Below are 15010 nucleotides of genomic sequence, written 5' to 3'. Positions count from 1 at the left end.
CCTGTGCTTGGTGCTGTGAAGCTATAGGACCTCTGAGGTCAATCTGATAGCAGGAGAAGGGAGCATGACAAACATCTCTGCAAGGAAGTGGCAGGACAGTGTTCTTCATTATTACCATGATACATATACACTCTTCAGGTGTGTGCCTAGCTTCCCAGACCCTCACAAGGTGGTTAACCCACAGAATTAACGTGCTCAGGATGGTCTTTTCCTCTGGTCAGAAGCAGGAAAGCTCACTTTGCAGGTAAATTCCCTAAACAAGCTGGAGCTGGGCTGCAGACTCACATGGAGCTTTCACCAGCTCAGGGCAGGAAGGTCAGGACTGGGCCTCTTATCATTGCAAACCCCATGAGCCATCCAAACGATCATATCCTTGTAATTACTATGATATTGACAGTCCCTAAGAGATGGGAATTATGAGAAGCATTGCTCTATTACACTGTGTTGCCCTTTTCTCCTATAAAAAAAATATCCATAATCACACTCTTTATTTTAATAATGCCTTGTCATACATCAGTATGGCACGTATGTCACCCTTATTGCTGCAACATGGCTAACTTCCTCGAGGGCTCATTTCTAAAGCTTCTTTGACTTGTCTTTCACATTCCCCTGTTTCCTTGGTGATTTGTCTGGCCTCATCAGCGTCTTGCTACTAATGCGTATTTCTTCAGCTGGGAAGTCACTTTCTCATTATTCAAGCCTGCCATGTGCTGGCCATTTGTGATATGAAATCTTGTCTGTCTTAGAAATAGACACAAACACCCTTCCATCCTGTCCACTGGCAGAGCGATATGTATTTTTATTTTGCAATTGATTGTGTGCCTGAGATTTCATTTTGATTCATTATTTCTTTTCCTTCCACCTAAGGAGGACTCTGCCAAGAAATATTTATCATCGTTCCCCTCTTTATTTGTGAACGGCCTGCAAGACTTTTGAAACACTTTTTTTCCTTGCTTTTCCTTGCTGATTTTTATCCTTTTCCATCTGGCCAACTCTTTTTTTTTTTTTTTTTCTCCTATAAAAAAAAGTTGGAATTGACAGCATAAAGCTTGCTTTGTGAAGAAAAAGGAAAAGGAATAAAGCCTCAGAAATGGGCAGTGTAAGTGGGTACTTTAAGGTATCTCTGCAGACCTTTCAGTGCCTATGATTTCATACTTTTAGGTCTTCAGTTCAGGTGTACCATAGGGAAAATGGCTGCACTTTTGTTCAGGTTACAACTTGCTTTGTTTTGTTTACTTTTTAGTTTACAAGCCTTAGAGTCTTCAGAATTGAAAAAGGTAACCTTGGATGGAATTCAGCCTGCCTTTCTGAGCAAATGCCTTTTGCTTTCATTTTAGGCACCTAGTAAACCAGAGCTCCCCATTTTTCATGTACAGGAATGTAAATAAATCCTTCATTGGTTGTAAGAGGAAAATAATATTTTGTCCCCAAATATCATATAGATAACATATAGAGTTCAGTTGCCTGTGTTCACTAGGTGTCGAAGCTGTCTATTCAACTGAGTTAGCACAGTTAAAGTATGTAACATCATCTTTTCTTGGCTGATTCTCATTTCAAACGAGTTTGCCACAGATCTTTTCTGGTCGCTCTGCAGCTACTCCAGAAACTGGAGGATGAGTCCACTTGTGGCTGAACGGGTTGGGTTTGCTGAAACTGCCTGTTCCCTGTGATCAAAGGCAATACTCCTACCTCAGAGAAACCATTTTGTCTGAACTTCTTCACTTCTTTTGCTCCCTGCCCATATTTATTTTCCGGCAACTGTGGAGAACAAAAAAAAAATAGCAAAAATAGGATCATTCAGCAATGTAACTGCTAAACTTGTGGCAAATACTAGTTTTCCTTTTTCATTATTCTGTCAGCCTTCTAGTATCCTAAGTACTGCCTCAGGCTTTGTGATCTCTTCTGATCTGCCTCCCTTTTCTTAGCGTTGATGGTTTTGTTCAGGCGCCATGCTTTCCTTCTGAGAGCCTTTGTCTTGCTAGGCTATGTGTATGCCTACTTTACTAGATATGTCCATAATTTATATTTAAATGTACATAAGTAACACTGCCTTCTGGGGAGAAAGGAAGAAATGTGGGCTGGGAGTTGAAGAGGAAAAAGAAGGCATGTTTCATGATACAACGGCAAGCCATTAGTTTCCCTTTAGGACTTCTCATATATTTCAAGGCACTGTGTGTTGTTCAGTTGTTAGCATTCTTGGCCACGCTGGCACCACATTGTACACAGTCTGAGTAATTCAGCTGGCTTCAATAATGCCATCTATATTTAATGTTTCAGAAGCTGTGAAGATTGGTTTAAGATGGTAATTTTCTGTCTGAGCTTTCAAGATCTACACCACATGGACAGCACTGAACTGCTGCTGATAGAGATTCAGCATTGGAGGTGGGAACGTGTGGAAAAAGATATATTAAAAAAAATAATGCACACACACACTTCCCTCTCATATAAATAAATCAGCTACTCACATATGTACAAGGAGGAATTTGCTTCTCATGAATGAAGCAAGCTTAACACTGAAGAGCTGTATTTTCGGAAGCAGCTTCAGAACTGCCATGGGAAACAGGCATGCTGCCTTGCATTTTTTTTTCTTCCCTAAAATCCATTTCTTGGCATCTGAAGAGACAACCATGAAACTAATTCTCTCTCCTTTCCTATCTCCTCTCTGGCAATATCATTGATGGGACACAGGTGATATGTATCTGTCTGATCTGGACCTACTTCAGGGCTTCATCTCTTTAGGACAGCCCAGCAGACACAATGACAAATAGCTCTGTTTGCACATAAGCTGTGCTTCCAGACCAGTGCTGGTGGAGCTCTAGGCTTTGTGCGATGCTTCTCTCTGAAATACTCAGAACTGGTTCTCTGAAACTTCATCAGCGATGCATAATGTTTTCCAGACTTCTTCCATTCATCAGTTAGCCCTGGACATGTTTCCCTGCTGATATCAGGAGCAGAGTTCTCCTCTTCTTCTTGCCATTTTACCCAGGAAAGATCTTTCTACAGCATGATGCTGGACATTCCCCAGCCTTCCTCAAAAATCTCGTATCAACTTTCTATATCAAGTTTTCCTTGTGTCAGGTTCTGTGTGAGTTATCTGTTCTTTCTGCTGGTAGCCTCTCCTTTGCCAGGATTAGGTTGCCAGGGCCTCATCCAGCCTGGCTTTGAATACCTCCATATTGGGTGGAACAGAGGACTTTCAGAAACCCAAATTGTCACCCTCTGTCAAGGACCTCTGCTTTGGAAGATAACAGATGAATAAGCCAGACTTCTTGCTTGGCAAGAAGTCAGTCCTTTACGTGAGGAAATGGGAGAATTGCTGACTGAATGACATAGCTGTGCCACCAAGTTGTTGATATCAGGGCTCAAGGAAATGGCCAGAGAGGTGAAACAGGATTGAAGAAAGGGTTATTTTGATAGCTGTGTTGGCAGAAGCTCTGAAGCAAGCCAGCATGACACAACAGGTGGAGAGTGGGATAGCAAATATGTGGGTGGGTGGGCAATGGAGGAAGCTCTGGTGGAAGAATTAGAAGAGGCAGTGAAATAGATGGAACAAGATCAGACAACATGAAGAGCAAAATCTAGAAGAACATTTTTTTATTTTAATTGATCGCAGTATGCACTTGCAAGCAATCTGAAGGGCAAAAACATATTTCTATAGGATCAATTTTTAATAAGGACATTTATGTGGAAAAAAAAAATAATTCTGAATAATTAAATACCTTCATCTTGGCATCATTCATTGCAATCGTTATGGAGTGGCTGTCTGCTTATATGCAGACATGACAGCAGCCACTGTTACGAAACTTGCCTCATTCCTGCCAGTGTAACATCCTCTATCCCTTTGCTTCTAATTTTGCCAAACATCACGTGTTTGTGCTGAAATTTTTCAAGCTGATCATCTGTCTTGCTCTGATATTTTTTTCAGTCAAAGCTATTTCATCATTTCCTAAATTAAGACTAGAAGGGAAAAATATGTTGTGTGGCAGTTATAATTCCTTTTACTTGGTGGCATCAGCCGCTCGGGAAAAAAAAAGCTCTGAAACTGACCCATGTAAAATGAGCAGATTCTGCAGCTTTTAGAGATAAATGCGAGGAAGAGAAAAAGAGAAAAGGTTAAGTCCCCAGGGAATGGTTACAAGGTTTAAACAATTCTGATGTCTCTGGGGGCTGGATGGGAAGATCCCAGTTCTGTGAATGAAAACCCTTACAAGTGACTGGGAATGTGGTACACTAGTTACAGATGTTCTGTTTTCCATCTCCATGAAATGGGAACCGTTTACTGTCTTGAAAATATGAGCCAAGGGAAGTAAGCCTATAGTCATTGGCAGTTTAACTATTAAGACTCCTGGAAAGTTTTATTTCATGTCAAGTGCTTGCAGTATGAGCTGCAAACCCATGAAAAACTGTACAAACCAAGAACATGGGATGTTTCCTGGGATTCCTGTTCCTAGCTGGCCTGAAACCAAATGCAGTGATGCTGAGTGGGGAGTATCTGTCCTTGTGCTCTCTGAGTGTGTCTACCACTCCAGTTCCTCCCATGCTAGGCCAGCTCTTTGGAAATTGCCTCAAACACAAAATAGAAAGTCAGGATCAAAGGAAGAAGGATATAATTAGACTAAAGCACAGTGGGAGATAGCAGTGGAAGATGTGAAAATAAAACAGCAGTAGTTTGTGAGCTGGTCTGTGATATATAAGACTTGGTTGTGGGAGAACCACAGCAGTTAGGATGAGGAATGTGATTTTAGTGTTTCTGGTGAAAGTATAACAAGTTCAGCCTATAAGTGAATGGGCTTTCCAGTGGCAAAGATGGACTTAAGATTATCCAGGTAGCAGTTTATATTGTTCAGAAGGACAGCTCTAGGGTTTCCCCAGAAGCTGGAGTGAAATATCTGAATTGAGACAAAGGTTTGGTTTGGCAGGTAGTGGTATTCTTTTTGGATTGGCAAGCCTATTCACTTCCTCCAGAGGCTGTGGAGCAAACAGGATCCCTTGTGTGGTTCTCCCTGGACTCCCTCATGCTTGTAGCACTGCACTGGGAAATGTTGTTAATCAAATCTTACATTTCAGGGTTTCAGCTGGTTGCCTGGAGAGGCAAAAAAGGAATTCCCTTTCCAGGTACATAACCAGCTAAATGCATTTCTTGATCATGTGAGGATCATAGAATCATAGAATCCTTAGAATTGGAAGGGAGCTTTAAAGGTCATCTAGTCCAACTACCCTGCAGTGAACAGGGACATGCATAGCTAGATCAAGTTGCCCTTGGGCTGATGCAGCCTCGCCTTGAAAGTCTCCAGGGATGGGGCATGTACCCCATCTCTGGGCAGCCTGTTTCAGTGCCTTTTAAGGAAAAAAGACTTTTTCCTTATAGCCAACATAAATCTTTAAGATTGAAGCCATTTCCCTTTGTTCTATCACCACAGACCTTGCTAAAGATTCTGTCCCCTTCCTCCTTTAGAGAATGAAAGGCTGCTATCAGGTCACTTCAAAGCCTTCTCATCTCCAGGCTGAACAGTCCCAGCTCTTTCAGCCTGTCCTCGTCCATCCCTTGGATCAACTCATTCATTTTCACTTCTCCCTTTGAACTGACAGAGACTGGCCACATTGGTGAGATGTAACTGCTCAGGGAGTGGAGATGGTGATATCTGAGATGGAGATGTCTGAGATGAAGAGCAAAGACTCCTTTCTCTGTGATGATCTTTGCCCTGTCTAGCTGTATAAGGTCTAACAGATAGCAGTTGGGAAGGAGAGGACATTTCATCAGCTCCATTTAGGTGACCTATCTTCTTGCCAAAACTTAGATGTCTCTGCTAGTGACCCTTGAAATGGCTTCTGCTGTCTTTCTGGTGTCTTGTAAACTCTTCTTCTCTTCAAAAGATTGGGATAATAGAATCAATGGCTTGGATTTGGAGGGACCTTAGAGACCATCTAGTCCCAACCCACTGCCATGGTAGCACTGCCACCTACCAGCTCAAGCTGCCCAGGGCCGCATCCAAACTGACCTTGAACACCTCCAGGGATGGAGCGCCCACAGCTTCTCTGAGCAGCTTCTCTGAGCTGCCAGTGAAAAAAAAAAAATGTACTCGAGGTGAGGGCTGTAGCAGTGCAGAGCAAAGAAGGAAAAGCACTTGGCTAGCTCTACTCTGCTTAATGCTGCCCAAGTTACACTTTGCCCTTCTGGCTGCCAAGACATGCTGTTGACACAGCTTCTGTTTATTGTTGACAAAAACCTCAGATGCATTTTCTTGTCAACCCGGATTATGTAGGGGAAGATGAGGTAGAGAGTGCCAGCACTTCCCTGCAGCTTCTGGAGAAATCCAGAGGGCAGGCATAAAGAAAGGACAGTGGGAAGTTGCCAAGGTGAGCCTGACACCATCTTGGCCACTGGAAAATCTCTTCTTTCTAAAGTATAGAAATAAACTAGAGCTATCCTGGGAGAAAATTAATGATCTGTCTTAAAACATGAAATTACACAGGGTGACCAAATTGTCCCTTTGTGGCTAAAAGGTTATGAAACATTTGGAAATCTGTAACTGTGCTATGGAGTTATCTGTGTAACAGTGTATGACATCTGACAGTACAAATGCATTGTATCTTCTGAAACTGTGGGGAATGGTACCCAGCAGGCAAGATGAACACAAGTCTGAAGTGGTGATCAGATCCTGGTCAGAAGCACACCTAGCTGGATTGTTGAGAGTGCAAGATAAAGTCGGACTTGGATTTTATGTTAGTGGCTGAATGAATCCATCAAATTGGTGTTTACTTCTCCCTTCTCCCTACACCAGAAATCCACTACTAATAACTCTGTCGGATCCCAAAATGTTGAGTGTTTTCAAGCACCTCTGAAAACAATATTGGCACTGAGTCCTTTCATGCCTGGGACTTTCAGTGCTGTGGAACAAGGCCAAGGGCTATTTCTACATTTATTGTCTGTAATTTAGCAAGATGCTGAACACCTGCAACATCTGTTTGAGTCAGTTACTAGTCCTAAGCACATGCATAAACTGAGCATTAGGTGCTTACATACATGGTTAAATAAGTAAGTCTAGTTATTAAAGTAATTGCTCACTCAAGCAGTTCTTAAAAAGGAGTATAAGCAAAACAATATGTTGTCTGAACAAATCAGAATTTCCTTCCTTGATTACTAACAAAGATCAGCATAAACTCATTTCTAATCTCTTGGCTGTCTTCTTTAGCTCTTTAGCAATGTGTAACATTCATCACATTGATACAAATATATATTATTATTTCAGGATTAATTCAATCCACTGACCTGCTCTTAGAAGTTACTGTAAATCTGTGCAGAATCTGGGGCTAGCCAGGACCAGGAGATGTGGACTTTCAAAGATGCCCCTACATCCCAGAATTGTCTTCCTAAAAATTGGTTTTGGACATAGCTTTTTGTTTTGACATTCACATCAGCTGTCTTCCTAGCTGTCTTCCTATATTGATTGGAGGGTGTCAGTCTTTCTGGTCTAATAAAATATCACTGCAAGAGAAAAAAAAAAAAAAAAAGGAAAGCTTTTGTCTTCTTGGCAACTCAACGTGAAAGCTTTCCAGAATATTGCTTTGCATAGAACGAAAATGGCTTTGAGCCAATGACTAATTATATTAAAAGGCTGTGCTTTTAAATTATTTATGTACCATAGTGTTTACCCTAGTATTATTAAAACCACCGCATATACTTCTACTAATAAGATTTTGCTTCAGATGAATGTGACAGTCCTTCCGTGGGTGATATACAGTACCAGGAGTTTCTACTTTAATGTAACGAATATCTTTATACTCATTAACAGATGCACTACTTGTGAGGAACTGCTGCAGAAGGGGATGCAGATGAAAATAATTTACCTCTGGTCCATTTAGACACAGATTATGCAACAATAATAAATGTAGGAGCAAGCTGCAAAGCGTTGTTTGAAATGAGGATTTATCAAACTGAAGGTTTAGTACTGCTTTGGATCCAGATAGTGCTAACCAGAACCTTCTTTTGTTTGTACAGCAATTGCTGAGCATCCAGGAAGAATTAAATAACAAAAAATCAGAGCTGGAGCAAGCCAAGGAAGAGCAAACGCATACACAAGCAATGCTTAAAGTCCTGCAGGAACAGGTGAGTGCTTCTGGTGGGAGAAAAATACTGTTTTAGGCATGCTAAGGGGATGGAGGAGTCACGGCTTTGCCTCCAAAATCCATAGGTGCCTGACCACTGACTGTGCTGTAAGCAAGACATGACCTTATGTCACGTCCACGTGTCTGCTCTGATTAGCATTTGTGAAAGCAGCCAGAGCTGACACAGAGTTTAAGGGAACAGAGTGAAAATGGACTCTTATTTTACACATCCAGTAGTGAATTTACATCTTGAATAACATTTCCACTTACTTTGTTCAACATAGATGTCAGTGAAGTGTATTTTCGCTCCAATAAAAAATGGAGAGTTATAAATTCCTGAAAAGCTCTTTCAACACTAGTACTAAAGACAGAGAGCTTGTCATCTCCTGTGTCATTCATGCAGATATCACGAACTTATCCCAATGGCATTAAAAATAGTAGTTCACCAATGCACTTGAAAAGCAAACAGCTGTAAATCTGGTTCTTTTTCTCAGCTTTCTTTCATACTGTGGTGTTCTGTGCCACTGAGAAGTCTGTTTAATACTGTTATTGTATAAGCAAGGTAAGATGGGCAGTTCCACAGCAGACAGAAAATCTGGAGCTGGATTTGTCAAACTGGAGATGAAGCAGTGCACTGTGTACAGGCACGGTTTGCACAAAATGAATGTGTTGTATGTAAACCACACAGCACGGACACACTGAAATCACAGATCCCTACCTGTGCTGTATAGCAACAGTCTCTGTTGTGAGATGTATTTTTGTCCTTTTTACGTGAGCTTAGAGCTAAAATATTTTGTGACTTGGTCATTATGTGCAGTTTAAACACAGTGGGTTCTGAACTGCCTTGATGGCAGAGATTCAGCAGGTTCTCATGATTAAGAGTTTTCACCATGTATGTGTGCATATGTCAAACAGATGTAAACATTTAATCTACATATCAGGACAAGTAAATTATGTGTATTTCAGATTTTTTTAATGCTCATTATGAAAGCTCTGACATTGTTCCACACCCAACAATTTTCTTTGAATATATCTTATGAGCAATATATCCTATATACTAATAATTTACATTCTGGAAAAATATTAAAGCTTTTATTTTCAGATATACATTCTAAGCGCTTATTGTTACAAAGATAACCTTCTAAATGAGAACTGATGCAGGACTGTGCTCTAGAAAAAGCCCTGGGGAAGAATGGATTGGGTAACAACAGTACCTTTACAAACACAGAATCTACTAGATCTCTTGAGCTAGTTGCATCTCATTTACATTCCTACATGGCATTTGAGGTACAGCATTATAAAATGCTCCTCAAAATAATAACAAAATCGAATGGCGTTATTTTATCTTGGTAGCAATTAAATTCTGCTGAAACATCCAGGAATATCTTATAATCTGAAGCTCCAGTAGGGACCATAGGGACCACCAGGGCAGGCTTTTAAATCTCTGCAGACTCCTACTAATTGCGAATCAAATGTGCGCTCATGCTAGGCAGACAGACGAAACAGTAGCTGGAAAAAAGGCACAGTGGATCTACATTTCTCTTGAGCATTAGCTGAAACATGCCTAGGGCTAAGGCTGTAAGTAGCCAGAATTCCTAAAGAGAGCTGCACAGCCAGCGTGCTTCTCCTACAACCCTGAATCATTTCCAAAATTTTCCAGAATAGCAAAAGCCCTGGCAGTAATGACCCCCACTTGCCAAGGCTCACAGATTTCCTTTACAAGTACCACAGCTCATCTGTGTGTTCTTCCAACAATGAGTGTTAAAAATCATATGGCAGTGTCAAGTTAACGTGAACATTTCTTTAAAGAATACACAGTGCTGTGCTCCTGCCTTGATTGCATTACTCTTTTTTCATGATATGTTTTGCTAAAATCTGTGTTTTCATCTCAGACATCCTGCTGACAGATGTCCTGTTTGCTTGTGCACCAGGCTGCATGACTATAGCAAAAGGCTTCTGGTCAGATCTGGCCCACAGCAACCAGTTCTGGTTGTGAGAGGACTTTGTGCTCACTGGTTTGTGCCTGACCTGCCCCACCATGGCATGAGATGTGTCATAGACTTCTAGCTTCTTTACCCTCCTCCTTTCCTTCCAGGTTGTCCCTTGGTTGTTATTGGCACTAGTTCATTGTATAGCCTCAGCATGCTTTCTGCTGGCAGCATCATTCTCACCACCAATCTGCAATGGAGCCTGCCTCAAGGGTATGACAAGTCCCATTTTTCCAATATTGTTAATTTCTCCAAGGATTCTATTCCAACATTCCACTGTTTTGGATGTGAGAGAAGAGTGTAATTTAAATTTGAATTAAAAAAAATATATATATATATATATATTGGAAAAAAAGGACTTAATCCCTCTAGCTTGTAGAAACAGCACATTTTCTACTCTAGTTTTCTACTATTAGCTGCCCTGGTTCACCTCCACCTCCTACTGCAGTGCCTATAGTGTTGATGTGGATACTAGCACTTTCTTGCCTAAGCTCTGATATCCTTTTCAAGGCAGTGCAGGACATAAAAGAGAAAAAGGCTCAAGCATCCTGCTGCATTCATTGGATTAACACTGCCTCCACCAGTGCTGAGGTGGTAATAGTGGAAAACTGGTGAGCTGAAAGCCTCACAGACCAACATAGGCTGGAGGCGGAGCCCACTATCCTATCAAAAATGTGTGGGGAAATGGGGAATTGTATGTTGCCAGGAGAATACATGCAGGGCATTGCCCAAGAAGCTGGCAACCACCAATAGGTGATGGTGTTTTATCAACTTTAAAAAGGAAAGGAGAAAGGTAAGTAGTGAACAGCACTCCCGGAGCACTTAGATCATGGCATTAGCGTGCAGAACAGGTTTATGCACCCAAGCACGCTTCCCTGACTTCATATTCAGATGAGTAATTCAGGTGAACTCCTCAGAACTGCTCCTGTGCGGTGCATTTGTATAACAAAGAATTGACAGAATCAGTAAGTAGCTCACAGCATGATGCAGAAATACCTGACTTTGGGTTTTGACTGGAAGAAGCCTTCTTGTCTCAATCTTACCAGTGGGGTGGGTTCACAGGATGACGGAAGAATTTTGCAATGGATGTAGCATTCATTGGAAATGCACCACACTGCTTTTAGTATGAATTGGAGGTTTTTCAAGAGTATTGAAAGATGAGCGTCACTCAGTTAAACCAGGATGTGATGACTCTGCAGTTCCCAAGTGTCCTTTGTACCATTTTCTTACCTCTCTTTCAGGACTGGTTTAGTGGCTTACACCTCCTTGCATCATGAGGTATACAAGATATCATGGCCATTTACCTTAGTTGTCAGATTAGCAACTGTGAGAAGGGACTGATCCATGGCTAGCTCTAGCTGTTGCTACCAGATAGCAAAAAGGTGATAGAAGTAGCATTGCCAATCATATCATGGTGGTAATTGCCCAAGGCTGCTGTGTCAGACACCTAATCAAAACATAATAATGTCCATATTCACCTGGATTTTAAGTTCAGTGCCATTCAATGTCACAACTATATCATCAACAGTTAAATTCATTCCAAATTCTTTGGAAAAAAAAAACAACACAGGTGGACACCAAGGAATACAGAGGAAAGATCTGTTGATTGATTTCCATTTTCCCCCTTCCCCAAGTATCTACTTTGAATTCGGTTGGAAAAAATACATCACATTTCAAATGGTGTTGACAGCTTCCTCTAAGAGTACAAACCTCCATCGTTCACAAGCTGAGGAGAGCTGTAGTGTCTCCTCAATCACAGGATGAATGATTATATATTCACTGTGGCTCAGGACATGAGCTAGGACGGTCCTTAAATCTCTCAGGAATGACTTTTCCAATCGTCCATGTAACCCTGGATTTCCCCAAGAAAGCCAGTTCAGGAGGAAAAAATGCTGTGGACCAGGTCATAAATTTGAAATTGGCAGCATCTCCTCGATTCTTCTTGCCAGTGGTTAAATAAAAGAGATGTACTTCACTTCACTTCCTTTTCCATCATACCCAGGAGCCATGTCAGTTATTTATATGCATCCTCGTGAAGGAAAAATACAGTCAGTAGCATTTTTTGGCATCTTAAACAGCTCAAAATATATCATTCAAAAGTAATCATTAGCAAAACACTATTTAGCTAGTGGCAACTTGCAAATGTTGTAAAGTTTAAACTAATAGCGACAAGAATGGGAAATGAAATCATTTGTTATTCCTGAGAGCCAATTCTGCACACTTTTTATGCCTTGAAACTACTTTCTAATCTTATTATTTAAAAAATAATGACCCAGTCTTATTATTTTCCTTTCCTCTTTTTTTTTTTTTTTTTTTTTTTTTGGCCAACCTATCAAGCCTTAAGTATGTGGGTTTCAAAATGATTTGAGCAAAATCTCATTAGAATTATATGCTCCATCTGTTTTTCTCATTGGAAGCTTTATAAAACGCTCCTTCAAATAAATCAAAGATAACTGTGTGAAATACTCAAGTAATGTGCTTGTTTTGTTCTGTTTTGTGTGTTGTTTTTTGTTTGTTTGTTTGTTTTGTTTTGTTTACTCTTTGCAGTTAAAAAGCGCCAAGGAATTAGCAGAAATCAATGGGCATGATGAATCTCAGGCAAATGTAGGTACAGCTATATATGTATAGATTTAGAGATGTATATGCATGCTTATGGTCTCAAATTTTTCTGTTTATGTCTTAAGCCTGATAGAACGGCTGAGTGATTTGCACATCATGTTTGAAGTGGCTGTTTTTTCCTGAAGCCACAGGTTCAAATCCCAGCAAACTTCATTTCGAGGTAGATAAATTGAGTTCCATGCAATTGACTTTGTAGGATTTATTTGAATGAGACTTTAACAACCAATGTCCTAGTTGTTATATGTAGGTGTTAAAGATACCATGGAAACGACTGCAGGAGAAGGGCTTCACCTTACTGTCCTGTCCAGGATTACTCAACCAATAGAGTTATATTGTTTGTCTCTGTGGCTACCACCTTGCAGCTGAGCAAGTTTGGCAGAATTTCAGTTCTGAGGGAGGCCATTCATGTACATGTATAATTTGAAAACAGCTAGTTTGCACAAAAAGGGCTGTAGTAATTCATTGAGTCATTATTTTGTCCAAAATTATTAAAGGACTTGCTAAGGTCGTGGTCTTTAAAACCGACTGCCAAAAAACCCAAACATGCTCCTATTGTTCCCTTAATGATTGTTGTCAAAACAGCAATTTGTATAAGAGGAGAGGAAATAAAGGAAAACTTTTCCTGCTGTGTTCGTAATCCAAACCATGCAGCTCTGTGTTTTGTCATAAACAAAAAAAATTAAAACTGATTATACATGATATCTTCAACCCAGTTGCAAGAACAGCCAACAGTCTGAACACTTAATATATTTTAACATCTATTTTAGTCAATATTTTCTCTAATGGCAAAGCCAGGAAAGCAGTTTCATTTTCAATCTGAATGGAACTCTCAATTTTTTGAGCTGCTTTGTGATAAGGGAATGTTGTGCTTCTTTTCTAATCCATCCCCGAATCTCATTCCTTGCGGCCTGCTTCCGCAGTGAAGCCAATAGAGCCTCACAGCTCTCAGCATTTGGACAGGAGACATTCAATATTGTCTGATAGCTCAAATCTGCAATAGCAGTCTGTCTGCACAGCGTCTCATTGTCCCTTGGAAAGACTCAGTTTGCAAACCCAAATAAAGACATTAATCCACTGATGATCTTGAAATGCTCACATTTGCTTCCTAAAAACTTTTATCTGTACAAACAGCTGCTTTTGAATTTCCTAAGGGAATTTAGAAACTTTCCTGAGGAACTTGAACCCCTCTTCAAAAATGTGTATGAAACAGTGTTTCACCAGATTGAAATGTTTTAAGGGAAAATTTCCAAAATACTTCAACTTTTATCATTCTGATTCACATAAAGCAGAATCATGGAATCACCGAGGTTGGAAAAGACCTCCAGGATCATCCGGTGCAACCAATCCACCTACTACCAATATTTCCCCACTAAACCATGTCCCTCAGTACAGAAGAGCATGGAAGATATATTTTTATATAATATATAGGTTTAAATACATTAAAATAAGATGTTTCAGTTCTGTAAAGGGAGGGTTTCAGTAGATCATTCCCAGAATTTAAAACAAAATATTGCACAATCTTTGGTTAATGGTATATTGTTCAAAATTTAATATTCTGTTCTAGTTTTTAATTGTAGGAGTTGTGCCTGAGTTTTGCTGTTTTCTGCTCCTCTTTTCTGTCATCTCTTCCCATGATGACCACACAGCAATATTAGACTCCTCAGAAAAGAAGTCAATACCTAAATTAATGCTGAAGAGGTAAACTAGATGGGTACAATTACTAGGTCACAATTGCAGCCATGTACTCAGCAATGATGCCACTAAGAGATCCAAGATGGCACAGCAGCACAGATAGAAATGGAAAGCTAAAGGAACATAATGGATGTTAAAGCATTTGTGACATTAGTGGACTTTGTAAAATGGAAGTTGAGGCACCTATGAAACAAGTGTCCTTTATATTGAATGTGTAGAGCACAGGTTTTGTGCCTTGCAGGTTGTCTCTCCACATCTATTCTCAGCAGACATCCTGGCTCTTGCCTTTGGCCAGTGTGTCAATCTGGGATGATCAAAGAGAAAAAGGCTTGGTGGCTCCTGCGTGGCTGTTAGTGAACTGTGATGCATATAATGGGATTAGGATATATTTGTTACAGTTGACAGGTTGAATTCAGCAAATGAAATACCTTTACACGAAGAGCAATGGTGGTAGGTGTTGGTAAGGAAAAATGACAGTGTATGTCGATACACAGAACACAATCTAATCTTCACAGTCTGGCATATTTAGATTTCTCTGCAGAAAGCCAAGCTCCTAAAAAGGAGAATAAGAAACTCAAGACATGTTGCATACACATGAAAAATTT

General features: G+C 40.3%; 1 protein-coding gene across 5 annotated transcripts in view; it reads left to right on the top strand.

Annotated features, from left to right (window-relative positions):
- ENOX1 (ecto-NOX disulfide-thiol exchanger 1) overlaps positions 1-15010 on the top strand; it is a 365131-nt gene that overhangs the window by 330627 nt on the left and 19494 nt on the right. For 4 of the 5 annotated variants that reach the window (XM_085215818.1, XM_085215815.1, XM_085215816.1 and 1 more), the window contains 2 exons: positions 8000-8107; positions 12642-12698. In XM_085215818.1, the coding sequence (XP_085071944.1) occupies positions 8000-8107; positions 12642-12698 (165 nt within the window). The remainder of the gene's footprint in view (positions 1-7999; positions 8108-12641; positions 12699-15010) is intronic. The other variant, XM_085215817.1, reaches the window with a different exon arrangement.

This window comes from Meleagris gallopavo, chromosome 1 (assembly GCF_905368555.1).
Source record: "Meleagris gallopavo chromosome 1, MGAL_WU_HG_1.1, whole genome shotgun sequence".
NCBI classification, from domain to species: Eukaryota; Metazoa; Chordata; class Aves; order Galliformes; family Phasianidae; genus Meleagris; species Meleagris gallopavo.
Note: the sequence above shows the minus strand (reverse complement) of the source record. Positions and strands in the feature narration are given on the sequence as shown.